Genomic DNA, 18834 nt, shown 5'->3' with positions numbered 1-18834 from the left:
GTCCACAACTGGCCTTCTTTAGCAAGAGGTTAAGTCCATAGGCTTTGGGGTAGGCTCAGTATAAGTCACATCCCTCCCTTCTGCTGATTAACAGTCTGACCCTTATCCATTGCTTTAGCTCCAAAGCTTCAGTTTCCTCATCTGGAAAATGAATTGGTAATAACCTCACGGTGAGGACCAGATCAGATAATATAACTATGGTGCAATGTTGAACTCACAGTGATCTCTAAATAAACAGTAAATCCTTTACCCTTCCAAACTCTGTGAATTGCAATCTTAAGTCTGTAAAATAGGAATATCATCAACTCTCTTATAAAGTTGCTTTAAAACATCCAGCACAACAATGTGAATATTCAACAAATGTTCCTTGCTTTGGGTCCAGCACTTGGCAATACCTTCACTTCGTCATAAAACTAATGTGATTTGCAGTTAATTTTTTCCTCTTCTTTGTGGAAAGTTAAGCCTCTGGATATGTCTGAGTTTTAGTAGCATCATAATCGAGGAACATTTTTGAGTGCCTGGTCCATCCCTTCCGAGGAGTATTTGGGGAAAAGCTGTTGGCAGATTGCTTTGGGTCACAGTGCTGATTTTGAACTTCACGTCGCCCTGGGCATGTGGCCATCTTGTGCCTGCCATTGCTCCTGGATGAGAAGATCTGTTACAAGGTTAAATTTTTCTGATTTCTTGTTGTCAGAGGAAAGATAGTTATTGTAAACATTCTGTAACCATTTCAAGGTGTGTAAAATGTAAGAGACTTGAAGATGATAGGACATAACAGAAAGCTTTATTTCAGGGATGATAATCAGCTGGAGAGGATTTTGGTAAGGATTGAAAATTGGTCATTGGAGGAAGGTTTCCATCTGGTTTTATGTCCCTTGCACTTGTCAGTTGTTGTTTGCTGAGAACAGTCCCGTCTTCCTCCTGAACCACTCCTTTGTCTAGGTGTGCATTTCCCCAGGTACTCTCACCCCTGGCACCAGGTGAGGAAACATATGCTGACCCCTTGCAGAAGGCTGGGGGTTTGACACTAGGTGAGACTTTCTCAGTTGGTCAGCAGCCACACTGAAGTTTTGACCAGCTGTAGAATCAGCAGGTTTTCCTTTTCCAGGAGAATGTTCACTTTTGCTTCAGGACTAGCCTTTCCCTTGGGGTATAAAACAAAGCAAGGAGACAGATGCAAATTTCAGCCCAGACACTGGTATTCTTCCAGACAACCTCACGCCAGAAGCCTTAACCAGAAAGAGTTGTTAAGAGAGTCTTGATTAGAAAGACCCTGTCTGTGTGGTTTCATCTAATTAGGTGAATTGCCTTAGTATGAGATGGAGAGGTTTTGTAACAGCATTTACCTGTGGATAGTTTCTTTAGGCATGAATACCTGGGGAGTGGTGACTGCCACTTGCTCTTCCAGTCTTGGTCAGTCTCTGAGGCCAGGCCCAGGAATTTGGTTTCTCAGAAGCTCCCGCATGGTTCTGAAGATCAGCCCCAGTGACTGCTCCCCAGGCTTCCCCTCAGTCAGGCCCTGCTCTCACACTCAGCATTTTTATTTCATCAAATATCAGGGTAGTCCGAATGGGTGGTGCCGTATCTCCTTCTCTACCCAGTGAAAGAAAGCATTTCATAACAGTGCACTGAAGGGAAGAAAGGCTTCGATTTTAGAAATGTTCTTTCATTGCACGTGTCAGCTTTTTCAGCTGATGTCAGTTAGCATCGTTATACTTAGTTACTTGCTTTTTGGCAGTTTAGACTTAAAGGTGAAACTGATCATACTGTACCTTGTGGGAGATTTTCTAATCATCAGTCAGCCTAGCCAGAACAGGGCAGTGTGCACGCACGTGTGTGGGGGCCCCTCCCAAGGCTGCCCTTCCTGAGTCTCCACTGCATTGTGTAGTTTTGTGCTCTGCCACTGACAGCACGTTTTCAAGTTTCTTTAGCACAGCGGCAGGTCTTTGTTTTGTGTTGTACAGACAGAGCCGTTTCTCTTCTGACCTTTCATCTTTCTTCCCTCTCCAGCGAAAACGTTCTTTTCATGATGGGTGGCTTGGCACCTTTGAGAACCTGCCAACTTCGGTTCATGTGGTAATTTGGGCAGACACATTGCCAGTGAGCCAAGTGGAGTGTTTCTCTCTGCCCCTTTCCTATCTCTCCACCACATTCAGAAAGTACTAATTTAATTGGGTTTAGACACTGCTGATCTAATACCACATTTTGTCTTTTGCAGATCCAGGATTATCATGGACATAAAGTCTGTGACCCTTACGCTTGGCTTGAAGACCCAGACAGCGAGCAGACGAAGGTAAATTGAGGGTTTATGATTAAAGATAAGGCAGCCTTCCTAGTTAGGACCAAACCCTAGACCTCAGTAACCATGGCTTTTCCTTCCTAGTATCTCCCTGAGTTCTGTGCTGTGGAGTGGCACTACAGCTTTCTGTGAAATGATCTGTGGGGAAAACGGTGAAAGCGTTTTCAGCCTCAAAGAAGATCAAGTAACTGTTTTGAAAAGTGGTTGTGGTTTACAGGGATACCGATTAACCAATATTTGAAATGAAAATATTTGAAAGAGGGAAAACTGATTTTTACCAAAGAAAAATGAAAACATAGGGAACAATCATGTGATTTTTGCCTAATAATATTTTTTTTCCAAAGGAGAGAAAATCTTATATATTGAAAGATATGTCCTTATATATCAGCTCTTGAAAACTCAGTGTTGGTCTTGGATTACTTATTGATTTTAATGCAACAACAGTAAAACAACTAAATTATAAGTAAACTAAATTGTAAGTATCTTCTTATATTTTATAGGAGTAATGGGTGGAAGGGGAGAATCTTCTGCTCTGTCTAAAAATATGAAGCTTTCCTATTCTTTTGGGGAAATGTGTAGTATTTCGAGCTGAAGTCTTCATTAATGAGCTTTCCTCTAAGTGCCATAGCCCATGTCCTTGGCGTGCCTGGGACTTGCCATTTGGGATTCATCATTTACATATACCATATGTGGTTAGTTAAGTTTGTCTGGATCAGGGAATGGAGTTTCTCCCGACCACTTCAAGTTCCTTGACTCTTTTATGTGTAAATGTATTTATATATCAGCTGAATACGTAGGAGTAAGTGTACAGTTTCTGATATGCTCAACATTGCAGAAGTTTGAGCTTCTTTAAAATCCCAGAGTACATTTGCCATTAAAAAAAAAAAAATGTTAAATGCATGCTGAGTGGTTTTCTAGGCTAGCTTCTAAAAACTACTCCAGTATCCTGTGGTCCCTTGCCACCATATATACCAGTGTTCTCTGGAGAACTGAACTCAGATTTCCAAGGCAACTCATTTGCCAGGAAGATATTCCCTCCTGATGTGGACCTGGCTCGTGGGCTGGGGATGCTTTCCTCGCCCTTGCCCACTCCTTACACCAGCACACACGTTCTGTTGTCAGTGGGGCTGCAGATTCCCCCGCCTTGATGTTTTTGAGAAGAAACTTGACCAGGAACAGAGCGGGGTGAAGGGCTTATTAGCTGGGCAGGATGATACGTGGAAGAGAAGGTAGAGTTAGAAAGAGGTTCCTCCTCGCAGGGTAAATTCCAGGTCGTCTTCTCTTCTTCCTTGGTCCCACAGCACTGGCCCACCTGCCTTCCTCTCTGCTGCCCTCATTTGTTCTTCACAACGAGCATTTCTCTCCCCTCCCCGCTGCAGAAGCTCTTAAAACTTCGTCCCTTAACTCTGTCCTTAAAGCAAGCACATTACCCTTCATTCTCTCCCTTTCCTAATTCCCTTCAAGAAAGACAGAGGTCTCGGAGTTCCTGTCAGAGGTTTGAAAAGCTGTTCTGAAGTTCTTATAGTAAGAAAGGCATCATCTTTTGAAACAGTGTTTAAAGAGAAGGACTCTGGGAGTTCCTAGAGGTCATAACCTGGGAGCAGTTATGAACTCACCTAATATGCATGAGGTGAACGTGATAACTACTACACTATGGAAACGGCCTCAACTAGTATCCAGGAGGATGCGGGTTTGACCCCTAGCCCTGCTCAGTGGGTGAAGGATCTGGCATTACTGTGAGCTGTGGTTTAGGTCACAGATGTGACTTGGATCTGACATTGCTGTGGCTGTGGTGTAGGCTGACGGCTACAGGTCTGATTCAACCCCTAGCCTGGGAACTTCCGTGTGTCTCAGGTGCAGCCCTCAAAAGACCAAAAAAAAAAGAAAAAAAAAAAAGACAAAAGTCTCATGGGTAAGAATGATTGCTGTGTAGGCTTTCATTTTTCTTCCATGAAGCATGGGTTGGCGAGGTGACTGATTAGAGATTCCCTAAAGAGAAATGGATGGGTAACTTTTGGAGTAAGCAAAGGGTCCAACTCTGCAGGTGAGACTGGGAGGAGCAGGTGTGGAGCTGCCTCTTCCCTTCCGCTCTGCCAGTGACCTTGATCTTCTAGTTTTGCGTTGAGCTGAGACAAGGATTGAACCTGGAAAGGGAGGGTCACAGGCAGCTACACAGCCCATAATGGATGGAAAACATGAGGGAAGGGGATGAACTTCTTGTGCATCTCTTGGAAAACTGTCTGCAAGGACTGTCTCTGTGACAATTACTTTGTCTGAGATATTGGGTACAACCATTTCTTTAGCCTTTAATGATGACTGAGTGATTAAGCTATGTCAGAATGACCCAGTTTTTGTTTATGTGTTAATGAGTACATACTTTGCTGTTCCTTAATTGACAATGACTGGTCCTGGGGTAGTAGATGAAACTTCGCTAATTAGTGACCTTGCAGTCAGCATTAGTTAGATGCTAATGACATTGGTGTATAAACTGTTGTTTTCATGGTTTATGTTTATTGGACACTTACTGTGTGCTGGCCATGTCACTGGTAACTTTGCATACCCTCTCTCATTCAGTTCTCCAACTCTGGAATAGATCTTTTTATTTTCCCCATTTCACAGATGAAGAAATTGAGTTAAAATGATTAACATGTCCAGGGTCACTCAGCTGATAAGAATGCAACCCAGGCAGCCCAGGTCATTATCAACTTCACATTAAAGAAAAGATAGAAGAAGTTCTCTTGTGGCTCAGCGGGTTAAGGATCTGATGTTTTCACTGCTGTGACTTGAGTTTGCTGTGGCGTGGGTTCAATCTCTGGCCCAGGAACTTCTATATGCCTCGGGCACAGTCCAAAAAAAAAAAAAAAAAAGATCAAAGACTCTGGATATAATAGCTTTGGGAATGCAAGCTGTAGGGCTCTCGTGTCTGTGTTTGCCTTTTCAGGTCCTCCTGCAGGGACCCTGGCTACCCCCATCCCTACTACCGAGCCAACCTGTTCAGACAGCAGACCTCAGGTGTCAGCAGAGTGTGGCCTGTGCCCTTCCCCTGCATCCTTCACACACAGCTTTCCCGCTCCTCCTTGAACAGCCTTGTCATTGACAAGAGCTCATTTTCATCTGGGATCTGATGAGTTCAGTTTTGGTCTCAGACCCAAAAGGGCAGGGTGTGTTTTTCTCATGTGCAGAAGAGCAGCAAGAACATATTCTACACAGGGTTAGAGGCACCTACCCAGTGGTGGATTAGGCATAGCTTGGTGTAGTGAGGAGAATCTTCACATAGCCTTCAAAACCAAAAACCACTTGTTACATTTTCAGTAAAAACCAGCCCAGAGGCAAGGAACATTGATAGCTCATTTATACTAAGATCAGAAATTCTATCAGTGGGTCTTTGATTTAATCTAATATTTAATATAGGTTATCCAATTCTGATACTTCCTGTCACTTGAGGCTTTATCCTTTATAAGAGAATGTCGGAACAGACTTATAACTTCGAAAATTCTCAAAGACAGTAGTCGGGGGAGCTTAAATCTGGGTGAATCCTTTCAAGCTGTCAAGGCCATGTAACCCTATTTTATAGCAGACGTTCGAGATTGTAGAAGATCCTGTACAATCATTTGCATCTTTGAGGTCAGCTCAACCTTGATATAAAAACTCAACAGAGCTACTCTGGAAAGAGGGAACAGTGGGCCAGCCCTGCCCAGTAGATATAGAATGTAAGCCACATATATAATTCAGGTTTTTTTAGCAGCCACATTAAAAACATAGAAAGAAACAGGTGAAATTGTAATAATGTAATCTAGTATACTCAAATATTAACATCTCACATGTAATCAATATAAAATAATAAAATGTTTTACATTCTTTTCTTCAAACTAAGTTTTCAAAATTCAATGTGTATTTTGCACTCACAGCACGTATCAATTCAGACCAGCCACATTTCAGATGCTCAATAGCCACATGTGGCCAGTGGCCACCAAATTAAACAGCAAAGATATGGACCGACCTTTCTTGTGAATAGAGGTGTAAAGAGTATAAACAAGGGTTAGCAGATTTATTTTTCTTTTTTTTTCTTTTTTTTTTTTTTTTTTTTTTTGTCTTTTGTTGTTGTTGTTGTTGCTATTTCTTGGGCCGCTCCTGCGGCATATGGAGGTTCCCAGGCTAGGGGTTGAATCGGAGCTGTAGCCACCGGCCTACGCCAGAGCCACAGCAACGCGGGATCCGAGCCGAGTCTGCAACCTACACCACAGCTCACGGCAACGCCGGATCGTCGACCCACTGAGCAAGGGCAAGGACCGAACCCGCAACCTCATGGGTCCTAGTCGGATTCGTTAACCACTGCGCCACGACGGGAACTCCAGATTTATTTTTAAAAAAGCAGAATTTGTCGCAGGAATTCAGGAACAGTTTAATATTAGTATATTCATAGATTAAATAAATCTATATAATTGTCCTAGTTAATACTTTAAAAATTAATGAAAATTGAAAATTGAAATTAGAAGTAACTTTAATAAGATAAATATTCATGGAGTTCCTCTTGTGGCTCAGAGGTAACAAAGCCAACTAGTATCTATGAGGATGTGGGTTTGATCCCTGGCTTCACTTAGTGGGTTAAGGATCTGGCATTGCCGTGGCTGTGGTATAGGCTGGCAGCTCTAGCTCTGATTTGACCCTGAGCCTGGGAACTTCCATATGCCACACCTGTGGCCCTAAAAAGCAAATAAAAAAGATAATAAGTATCCAAAACAACCTAAACACTGGGCTGAATATTTCTGTCACTACTATTTTTGTATGTTTGCAAAGCTTTGACTGCAATAAAACAGGAACTAAAATTTGTAGAGGAGAAAATAAAATCATCATTAATTATAGATTCTATGATCAGGCCTCTAGAAAATCCAAGGGAAACAAATGACAACTTATTAAAATTAATGAGTTCAATAAAGTGAATATATACAAAATAAATATAAAATCAGGAGCACTCATATATGCCATCAGTAATGATATATTAACCCATCAGAAAGCAGCAATAAAAAGCAAATACCTAAAGAAGAAGAAATTTCAGGTCTGCTGGGAGAATAATATTGTCACTTGAGAAATAGGGAGATCTTGGAGTTTCCGTTGTGGTGCAGTGGAAACGAATCCGACTAGGAACCATGAGGTTGTGGGTTCGATCTCTGGCCTCACTCAGTGGCTTAAGGATCCGGCATTTCCATGAGCTGTCATGTAGGTCATGTGGCTCAGATCTGGTGTTGCTGTGGCTGTGGCATAGGCCAGCGGCTACAGCTCCAATTAGACCCCTCGCCTGGGAACCTCCGTATGCCACAGGTGCGGCCCTAAAAAGACAAAAAGACCAAAAAAAAAAAAAAAAAAAAGGAAAGAAAGAAATAGGAAGCTCTAGCAAAGGGCCAGTTTGGGGCATTATTTTTAATAGTGAAAAATTGGAAATCTCCATTTCCAACAATAGGCTAGTGTTTAAGCCAGATATGGTGGATCTGCTTGGCAATATAGTACATGCACCTATTAAAATGTTGCACTCTAAAGTTTGTTTCTAACTGGAAAGTGCTTATGGTAGAATATGAAGTGGGAGAAGGATGCCACATTGCAGTGCTCCCAATGATTTCAACTTTATAAACCACCTTTGTAACTCTAAGAGAATCTGTATGCAAATGCAGATGTAACAAAAATAAGATCAAGGGAAGGTGCTGGGTTAAAAGCACCTTAGACATCTGCAAAGTGTGATAGACTCATGAGGTGTCTGAACCATAGTGAAACTTCACTCTTGAGTAACTGGGACACCAGGTAACAGCCTTGGAAGTTTTCAGCATGAGGTGCCAGAGAGAGGGTTTTGTAGTCATTAAAAAAAGCTTTGAAGACACGTAGGCAGGTCCCCACAGGCGGTTATCCCGTACTTCCCATGCAGCAGGCTTTTCCAGCTTGTCCTTTGCAGATCCTGGAAGGAAGTGTATATCAGCCTTGATGTACCCCGATGTGTTGACACAGAGGTGACTTGAACCTTTAGTCTACAAGGTACCTATCCCCCCCGCTGACAGTACCATGTGTGTTTGACTTCCTAATCTTAAACTTCCTGAATTTCCTATGGCAAACAAACATGAACCCCAAGCCCCACACTCTCTCTGCCTTAGCTTTTTACAACACCTCTTCCTCTCTGTTGATATCCTGGCCCCCTTGTGTGCCCTGTTCAGATCTCATTTTAGATCTTCTCGCAGGTGTTCTTCACTCTTCCTGTCCCTTAAGCCACTGTGTGCCCTTCCAGGAGCTGAAACCCCTCCTCCCTTTGTCCCTTCTCTCATCAGTATAAAGCATTTGCTTTGTGACCAGCAGTGGCCCAGTTGTCAGATCCTGAGACCTTCCCATCATCCATGTTCTTCACTGTGCAGATGGACCACACATCCTGGCGAATTGTAGAGACCTTTGTCCTTGGCACAGGGACTGCTCTGCCTGTCACCTTGGCCTCTCCAGCCCCTGGAGTTGGCTTACACTGCCTTGGTCACTGAAGCAGCTGTCTCGCTATCAAGAATACCAAAGGCTAGGAGTTCCTGTTGTGGTGCAGGGCAAACAAATCTGACTAGTAACCATGAGGTTGTGGGTTTGATTCCTGGCCTCGCTCAGTGGGTTAAGGATCCAGCATTGCCATGAGCTGTGATGTAGGTGACATACACAGCTCGGATCCTACGTTGCTGTGGTTGTGGCACAGGCGGCAGCTGTAGCTCCAGTTCAACCCCTAGCCTGGGAACTTCCATATGCTGAGGGTGTGGCCCTAAAAAAAAAAAAAAAAAAGAATACCAAAGGCATCATATTTCCTTTCCCTGGCCTCCCCCGCCCACCGTAGTGCAGTCAGTCCACGGTGCCATCTGCTCGCCTTCCTGACAGTCAGAGATTCTCTGCATCCCTGGGCCTGGTTTTGCAGCCCTAAGGTCCAGATGGAAGCAATGTCCTTGTAGTCCTTTAAAGAGTCTCCCCACCGTACTCCAGCCTGTTGTGCTTTCAACCTCTTGGTTGAATATTCCAAATTTATCACCGAGTTAGTGAAGGCAAAATACTCATAGAAAGGACAAATTTATGCCTTTCAAGCGATAGCTGCTTAATTGTAACTAATTGTCAAGTCTGGCTTCCACAGAAACTCTAACCCAGGGCTTAGGTACAGGAGGTGACCACATGTTAAATGCCAGCTGCATCAGTATATCAAATGACTGATTTTTTTTTTTTTCTCTCCCTGAGCGCTTCCCTGGGCAGAATGAAAGTAACAGCAGCTTCGTTTCCCCTATGGATCATGAGAGAAAAACTCATAAGAACCAGTAAAAAAAGAAAAAAAATTGCTTTTTTTGTTCATTCCTTCTAAAAAATTAAATTACCTAATAGGATCAAAGGAATACACGACATAGGTCTTCTTTTCTATGATGGCATCTCTGCCCCCTCCCCCACAGCCCATTTAGCTGCATAATTAGGGGTCCCAATTCCACCTGCTGAGAAGGGGCTGTGAGGGTAGCCTTCAGTCTGACAGGTAAGGAAACTGGAAACGGCACCTTTCTCTTCCCCTGCCTGCGCTCATTCCCTTCCTTGGCAGGAAAGATTTAAATCTTAAAGGATTTCTAATCCTCTCTAGGCTATTTAAATAGCCTACAATGCCTGTGTAGGTATTTTTATGTCCCAGAGGTCAGTGGAGAACAAAGTTTCTGTGGTTACCACCTTTCCCTGGGACCCTCTCTGTCTCCCCTGAAATCTGGCTTACTATTGGCCTGCTTGCTTTTGTTTTTGTTATTTAGGTTAACCCTAAAATCATGTAGCATGAGGAGTTTCTGCTCTGTGCTGGTATCTGTCTCTCTGGCCTGGATCTCCCCAGGCAGGGTGCCCTCCCTAGCGTGGGGGAAGAGCTAGTAGAGAGCTGAGTGAGCCAAGATCCTTCTCTCCACTTGCATCTTGCTGTCAGGCTGCAGAGCCCGTGGAGTGCAGGCTTGCTCTCGAAACTTGCAGTCACATGGAGGGCTAGTTTAGTGTTTCTCAGCCAACAGACAGTAAGTAGATCAAGCTGACTGGGAGCTGAGGATTGCTGGGTATAATGGAAGGATTGCATGGAAGACTGGTTTGGGGGAGTTCCTGTCGTGGCTCAGTGGTTAATGAATCCGACCAGGAACCATGAGGTTGCGGGTTCGATCCCTGGCCTTGCTCAGTGGGTTAAGGATCCAGCGTTGCCGTGAGCTGTGGTGTAGGTCGCAGATGTGGCTCAGATCCCGCATTGCTGTGGCTCTGGCATAGGCCAGCGGCTACAGCTCCAATTAGACCCCTAGCCTGGGAGCCTCCATGTGCCATGGGAGTGGCCCTAGAAAAGGCAAAAAGCAAAAAAAAAAAAAAAAAAAAAAAAGACTGGTTTGGGTTTACGGTGTTCTTTTGAAGACTGTAGGACAAACTATGTCCTCATTGTGTGTTGTTCCATCATCCTGTGAGCATTCAGGCATTTTTCACATCACCTCTGTTGGGAAGTAGGGAGGAGGAACAGTATTTGCCAGATGGAACTAGACGTCATAGCCCCTGGTCTTCCACTTTCTTGTCCTTTGAGCACAGCAGGCTGCCTTAGCTGGGATTCCTTTTCTTCACCTGTGAAATGAATATGGTCACACTCAGTTCATCTAGCGCCAAGGTTTTAATGATACCCAACTGAGAACATGCATGTAAGAAGTGAATCTGGGGAGTTCCTATCGTGGCTCAGTGGTTAACAAATCCCACTAGGAACCATGAGGTTGTGGGTTCGATCCCTAACCAAGCTCAGTGGGTTAAGGATCCAGCATTGCCATGAGCTGTAGTATAGGTCGCAGACACGGATTGGATCTGAAGTTTCTGTGGCTCTGGCATAGACCAGCGGCTATAGCTCCAATTAGACCCCTAGCCTGAGACCCTCCATATGCCACGGGTGTGGCCCTAAAAAGAAAAAAAAAAAAAGATTCATTTTCCACCCACAGCAGAGCTCTGTTCAAATATGGTACAGCCTGGGCATTGCTGCTTAAACTTATCAAGATATAGATTTTCAGACTTTAGCCCTCTATTTACTTACTCAGCTTGTTACTTTAAAGATGCCTCTGTCTTTTTATTTTCATCCACAAAACGAAGCAGAATTTTCTTTGAGTTCCAGTTTTATAGACAAGATAACTTACATTCTGAACATTGCACCCCCCACCCCCATGAAACTACGACTGGTTTTATTGTTCTGAAGCATGATGATTAAACTGGCCCAGAGATTACCTTAAAGCTATTTTAATTGGTGTTTTGTGAACCCGCTGGCAAAGCTGGCCTGTGAAACATCCTGCCCTCCATTCGTCAGTGTTTCACATAAGGACCTGGATTGAGAATTACTACAATTCCTTCTCTGGTAGAAACAGGAAACGCTTTAGGTAAATATATTATCACATACCATCTCAACCTCCAAGACTTCTAAGGTCTTAAATGTCTCACTCACCACCTCCTACGGAAATACTTGGCCTTATTATAGTTTGCAAACATAATTCTTCTAAATCCACAGTGGAAATATGCATTTAGAGAACTTCCTTTTGATCTGTGTGTGGGGTAATTGTCAAAAGTATGATAGAATTTGCTGGTACTAGGCCGTCTTTTCTGAGTAGTGCCTTCTCTTTTCTGTCTCCTTTCTCTTGCTTTCTGAAACAAGGTTTTTGAGGCAAGCAGCCGAGATGAATTCTGGCCACATTAGGCAGATAAGGAATTCATGGCACATATATAAGGCCAGCTCCTGGGGTAGACTGAAGGGCCAGACTTGGAGCAGGTGGGAGCCAGATAATTCTAGGGCTACATGGCAAGAGTTTCCACTTTTCACCCAGCCCTGCTAATGGCGTCTTTGGTTATGGTCATTCAGCCCGCTGTCACTTGGTCACGTGACTGCATCCCAGGAGAGAGAGTTTGGTTGGCCGAGCTCCAGACGTGTGCTCACTCCTTGCCTGTCTGTAGCAGTGAAACAAGATTTGGTGGAAGCTTTAGGGACCCTCTTTGGCCTCTGTGGTGGCAAAACAGCCATGTGGAGCTAGCGTCTCACTAAGCAGGGAGAAGCACAGATGCTGGCTAGCCCGAGTGCCACAAGTCCGCTGGTTTCATTCCTTCTCCCTCTCAGTAGGTGTATGTGCCATCCTTTTCCTCCCCAGTCCTGGGTGTGCCTGTGTGTCCACAGCACCAAGCTTTAGGTTAAATGGGGGATGAGCAGGACAGATGGGCCCGTGGTGGCTTGGCATCACATGCCAGCCTAGGAGGACCATACATGGGGGATGGTTGAGCCACTTCACCTTTGAGCTGCTAGAGGTCAGTGCCAAAAGGAGGCTGAGCCACATCTTAAGTAGAGGCTGGGAGTCTTGCCTCATTTGTTCACCATCAGGGAAAGCTCCATTTTAGAAAAGCAGACCCCAGACCATTGATGAAATTCTTAAGGTGCTTGTGTGTATTTAACATTAATATTTTCCCTGTAGACAGCTACTCAGCTTTGGTTCAATAATCTTTCTTTCCTCTATGGAAAATGCTGATAGCAGACGTGGAATCTTTGGGAAGACAGTTATTCAGGAACTGACAGCTGAAGAATGAAGAGAATTCTGCCTTCTCCCAGCCTCTTTCTCTTCTCTTATGGATCTAAAATCCATTCACGACCCCACGTTGACATGTCCAGGGACAGAGCACTCAGTCAGAAAAATCACCTGGTACTTGTTAAAAATACAAATGCATAGGCTCTACTTCCAGAGTGTCTGATATAAGTAGAAATTTCACCAGATAATTCTTTTTTTTTTTTTTTTTTTTGTCTTTTTGCCTTTTTCTAGGGCTGCTTCCTGCAGCATATGGTGGTTCCCAGGTTTAATTGGAGCTTACACCAGAGCCACAGCAACATGGGATCCGAGCCACGTCTGCAACCTACACCACAGCTCACGGCAACGGCAGATCCTTAACCCACTGAGCAAGGCCAGCAATCGAACCCGCAACCTCATGGTTCCTAGTCAGATTCATTAACCACTGTGCCACGACGGGAACTCCACCAGCTAATTCTTAAGATCCAGAAAGTGTGGGGAAACTGCCCTGGAGAACGCTTACACATGATTAGAGAACGATAATCTCACCTTTGGTTTATGTAGGGCACTCTCAAGGAGCTGAGGTTCTCATAGACGCCTTACTTGTTTATAGCATCTTTGTAAATTGGAGAGGCGGTGTTTGTGATTCTTGTTTTTCTCATTGAGGAAACCAAGGCCAGTGTCGTAATAAAGCCTTCTGCGCCACTCCTGTGTGGGTGGAAGTCTGACCATTTCGATGGGCTCTCCATTTAGTCATGCACACGATTCTGTAGGGCCCCAGTTCTGCCTCCGTAAAATCTCATACCCATCTTTTTCTTAATCCCTGCAGATGCTGCCTGGTTCAGGCATGCACTGCCACTGGGCTAGACCTTCAGTAGCTTCCTGACTTGCCTCCCCTTTTCCAGAATTTTCTTTATACCCTGTTTTCCCCAGCAACTAATGAGAACCCTTAGAGATCTTGGAACTTGTTTCCAGCAGTAGCGTATAGTCATTAATAAATGGCTTTGGAGGTAGAAAGATGGGTTTGAATCTATCATTTCATCAGAGGTGTGACATAGGTCATGCTCATTAACCTCTCTAAGCTTCAATTTTCTGATTTATAACCTGGAGAAAACTACTGTGTATGGTTGTGAAATTTTAGTGATGATGTTTTTGAAACATATAGCAGAGGGATAAACACAAGTCAGTGCTTAATAACAGCTTGCCATTGCATTCATTATTAAATAGCTTAAATACTGTAGGAATTATCTGCTTGATAATTTGAGATACTCTTTAGAGCTATCTGGAACAAACTCTTTTATTGCAATGAATTCTTGGGCTCTGTTCAGATATCCTTTCTACTTGGATCAATTTTAGTCACTTTGTATTTCCTAGAAAATTTACCATATCATTTAGATTTTAAAATTTACTGTCATTATGAAATATTTCTTAGAATGATATTACTCTCCTTGTTCGTGTGTCTATTTTGCTATCATTTCTAATTTCCATTGTCAGTATTTCTCTCCTTTTTGATGAGTTTTCAGCCATAGCTTTGGTTGAATGTGTGTTTGTTTTTAAGAAAGAAATGGTTCTAAGCCTTATAAGTTACACACTTTAATTTTCTAGCTCATTCATTTCTTTTTATTTTCTTTTGTCACTTTAGAACTTTCTGATTTAATTTTTAGTTACATTTCACCTTTTCTCATTCACTGATGAAACTTTGGTGTAGATCGCCTTTTCCAGGCTTCCCCATCCTGCCTTTGGGTCTGTTCCCCCTCTTCCAGCCTGCCCAGGCTCAGCCAGCCTCCCCTTGCTCAGCAATCCCAAGGGCTTCTAGAAGAGCTGTGTCAGTCAGGACTCTTTGACAGCAGCACATGAAAGCTAGCTCACACTAGCTCATGTAAAAAAAGGAGCTGAGGAGGTCTCTTTGGGTGCAGCAGGTTGAGGATCTGGCCTTGCACTTGCAGCTGTTTGGGTCACTGCTATGGCATGGATTTGATCCCTAGTCTAGGAACTTCCACATGCTGCAAACATGGCCAAAAAAAAAAAGCTGAGCGGCCCACGTAACTGAAGATTAGTACACACCTTTAGGCACAGCCTGATCAGGAGTGCATGTGGCGTTTCTGGAAACCTGTTTCTGGAAACCAACCGCCTTTCTCTGTTTTATTTCCTGGAAGCCTCTCCCATGTGGTGGGGAAAGATGGACCTTGGCTCTTCAGCTTTTACACAATTCTAACAACCCCAGACGTCAACATGAGATAACTTCTTCCAGCCCAGCGTTCACCTCTGTCTCTGAAAAAGGATTCTGGTTTCTTTGCCTTGGTTCATAACTACTTTATTGCCTGTTGCATGTGGAGAAGAATTGACAAAAGACTCTGCTTATGAAAATGAACAGGGTTTACTTATATAAGGACTGTGGACAGGAGATAGCATAATTAGAATACAGACAGAGGTGTCACTAGCATTATCTATGACAGATGGTGGTATAAGCTGCCAGCACCCAAAAATGATAAAATCTGATCAGGAGAGAGGGGGAACCCCAAACTTGCTAAGGCGTAACTGTCACTTCCAGACCCAGGCTTCTTTTTGGGTGCAGAGCACTTCACCTGGACCATAGGTGCCTCCTCAGTCACAGTATGGGCACTGTCCTTCAGAATGGGACACAGCCAGGCACCAACTCTGTCTCCGGAGCCTGTTTCATACACTCCTGAGTCCTGTCCTGTGGACTAGATCAGGTCAGCTACCCCAATGTGCATGGTGATCATGAAACAAAGCCTTAGACCAGCCCTGAGCCTCATCCTGCATGGATGTCATGCCTGGCCCTGTATCAGTCCCTGGCTCTTGAGAAGGGATGCTCTGATGGCTGGCAGAGGTCACACCTCCCTCCCCCAGTCTAGCAGTGGGGCTTCCTAAAGGTATCAGAAAGAAACAGATGTCAACTCCAGGTGGTTTTGCCACATTCCAAGAACTTTAATTCTTAATGGTTTAGTTTTCCTTTTTTCTAAATATTCTTGTTATAGTTTGTGTTCCCTCATTGATTCAGGAATTATTCAAAGAAGGATGTATGTGTATGGATGGTTAATTTCTTCTGGTTGGATTTTTCGTTGGGTTTAGATTTGATGTGCAGATCACCTCTATCCTTGTCAGGTTTCTGGCCAGTGGTGTGTACGTTGGAGAGGTTGTTGTTCCAGCTTTGAATGGGCACCTTGGGAGGGGCGATATTTGAGAACAAGTCTTGAATCGTGAGGTCAGAATGAGGCTCTCTGCTTTCTTTTCCTGATTGATAGTACCTAGCCCAGTGAGGGAACAGGTTGATTTTCCCTCACCAGGACAGGCAGAGATGGTGGAAAGAGGGCTGGCAGGGCCCCTTGCAGGGCCCACCTGGTATGTTACCCACATATGTGCAGCGGGAAGCTCAATGGGTGCCTTCCTGACCTGGGAGCAGATGGTCCCAGAGGAGAGATGGACTTACTCTGTCTTTTTCATGTTAAAAGACAAGCCCCGTGGGTTTGAGGCTCTCAGCGATTGGATCCAGCATTTTTCCTCCTCAGGGTTCACAGGGATTTGTAGGAAGAGAAGGGCAGAAGACATCCGTGGTAATGGAGGTGGTGGCATTGTCGTTGCAACATGACTTGAACAAGCTTTTCATCTTGGGATTTCAGGTTTCCTTTGCCGTTAGGATCCTGATATTGTGAATGTTCCGAGAGTCCTGGAATACACGGAGCACTCTTTTCTTATCTGGGTACAGGTTCCTAAATTCACCTTGTAAAGTACCTCATTCCGTTCCACTCTAGCCTCAGCTTCTGGACCTGTTTGCTGAAGGAGCTGCCTCTCATCCTCTGTTTGGCATGACCTGCCTCCAGTTTTCCATGTGACCGTCCATCCCTTCTGGTCCTGGGTCCTGTGGTCTCAGGCATGAGCTTTACCACCTCTTGCCTTCTTTCTTACAGGGATATCCCTGCCCGTGGGGAGTCATTTCCGAATTCTGCTACACTCCCAGCAGTGAGGGGGTCCAGGTGTGCTTCCCCCTCTGGCTTCTAGGATGCTCTCAGCCCTGCATACATGACTCTCATTGGGGTTTTCTGCCTAGCTGTGCTCTGCGACACCTGCCCCTTGTTTTAACCGGCTCATTCACATGCATATATACATATACACACATATACACACATGCACACACATGCATATGCACACACCAGGCTGTGCTGTCACACCGACCACTTGCTTTAACAAGCTCATTTTATAAATATATATATATATATACACTTATTTATTTATATATATACGTGTATATAATTTGCAGCAGAAACTCCTTTTTTTTTTTTTTTCTTTTTTTTTCCTTTCCCTTTTTTTGGGCCCAAGCTGCAGCTGTGGCAATGCCGGATCCTTAACCCACTGTACCAGGCTGGAGATCAAATCGGCAGCACCACAGAGACAAGCCAGATCATTAACCCACTGTGCTATAGCAGGAACTGGAGACTCCCCAAAGTTGGTGGATGTAAATAGCACCACCTCTCGTTTTACTTGGGTAATACCCATGCCAGAGTGTTTGTGTGTGTGTGTGTGTGTGTGTGTAAAATGAGCTACTGTATGCATTCTTTTTATTCATGCAGGTAAGAATTGTGCTTGTAAAAGACCTGAGATATTTTGTGATTAAAATATAGTACATGTGAGGACAACTTGAAGAAAACTCTTTCTAAAGACAGTGAAGGTAAAGGCATCTCCAGCTCCCAACTGAGCTATTCTTAGCAGTGGAGCTTTGCTCTTTCTTTCTTTCTTTCTTTCTTTTTTGTAATTATGGTAAGAATGTTTAACATGAGATCTGTCCTCTCAGCAAGGTTTAGTGTGTCCAGTGTGACATCGTTAACTAGAGGCACAGTTTTGTATAGCAGGTCTCTAGAATTTAATCATCTTGCATAACTGAAAGTTTGCTTTGAAGGTTTCTAATAGTCAAGACAAAGTGAAATATGAATTGGATTTCTCAGCTTTGAGCAGCTATTCTTAGAAAAATGTGTTCAGACTCAGCCATAGCTATAAAATCTGAACTGGTGATCCTCTTTAAGGCTCAGCCGCTGCTGTCATGTCATGGGCTTTCAGGTTGCAGTGACTTTAATAGTATCCTGGAGTGTGACGTTAGATGCTGAGACTCCTGAGGAGCAAGGAGAACTTAATTCTCCTCACCTGGACTTCTCATCATCATGACATTCCTCCAGTTTTTTGTTTTTTTTTTTTTTTTTCTTTATCCTTAGACCTCTTCTCCTTTTCCCCCAAATTTGTTCTAATTTTTAGACCAAAAAGCCAGACTGTTAAATCCATAAATGACCAAGACGACCTTATTGACATTCTTTGTAACCCTAAATATCACAAAGCCCCTTTGCAGAAGACTTGTCCCCACCTTCACTTTGCCCAGATTATCAGGATGTACATTTTGACAGAACCTAGAGTTTGGAGAACTTGAACACAGTTTGCATCTAGATATTTGACTTGGACGGGTGCAGTTAACTACTGCTCTACTTAAAATAATTGACTAACATTTGTGGATGAGCGGTGATAAAATTGTATATAATGAGCCTAGATTTTTAGTTATTTAGTAGCATGATTATGGCTGGCCTAACGGTCGTCTGAACATTTTATCTTTTGTCTTTTTTTTTTTTTGTCTTTTTGTCTTTTTTGTTGTTGTTGTTGTTGTTATTGTTGCTATTTCTTGGGCCGCTCCCGCGGCATATGGAGGTTCCCAGGCTAGGGGTTGAATCGGAGCTGTAGCCACCGGCCTACGCCAGAGCCACAGCAACTCGGGATCCGAGCCGCGTCTGCAACCTACACCACAGCTCACGGCAACGCCAGATCGTTAACCCACTGAGCAAGGGCAGGGATCGAACCCTCAACCTCATGGTTCCTAGTCGGATTCGTTAACCATTGTGCCACGACGGGAACTCCCGTCTGAACATTTTAAATGAGAAAAGCCAGTGCGTCAGCTTTTGCATGAGATGGGTTCCA

At 43.9% G+C, this 18834-nt stretch overlaps 1 protein-coding gene across 2 annotated transcripts in view; it reads left to right on the top strand.

The window, feature by feature from the left end:
- PREP (prolyl endopeptidase) overlaps positions 1-18834 on the top strand; it is a 531010-nt gene that overhangs the window by 394291 nt on the left and 117885 nt on the right. For both annotated transcript variants that reach the window (XM_021083601.1, NM_001004050.1), the window contains 1 exon segment: positions 2219-2293. In XM_021083601.1, the coding sequence (XP_020939260.1) occupies positions 2219-2293 (75 nt within the window).

This window comes from Sus scrofa, chromosome 1, assembly GCF_000003025.6.
Source record: "Sus scrofa isolate TJ Tabasco breed Duroc chromosome 1, Sscrofa11.1, whole genome shotgun sequence".
Taxonomy (NCBI): domain Eukaryota; kingdom Metazoa; phylum Chordata; class Mammalia; order Artiodactyla; family Suidae; genus Sus; species Sus scrofa.
Note: the sequence above shows the minus strand (reverse complement) of the source record. Positions and strands in the feature narration are given on the sequence as shown.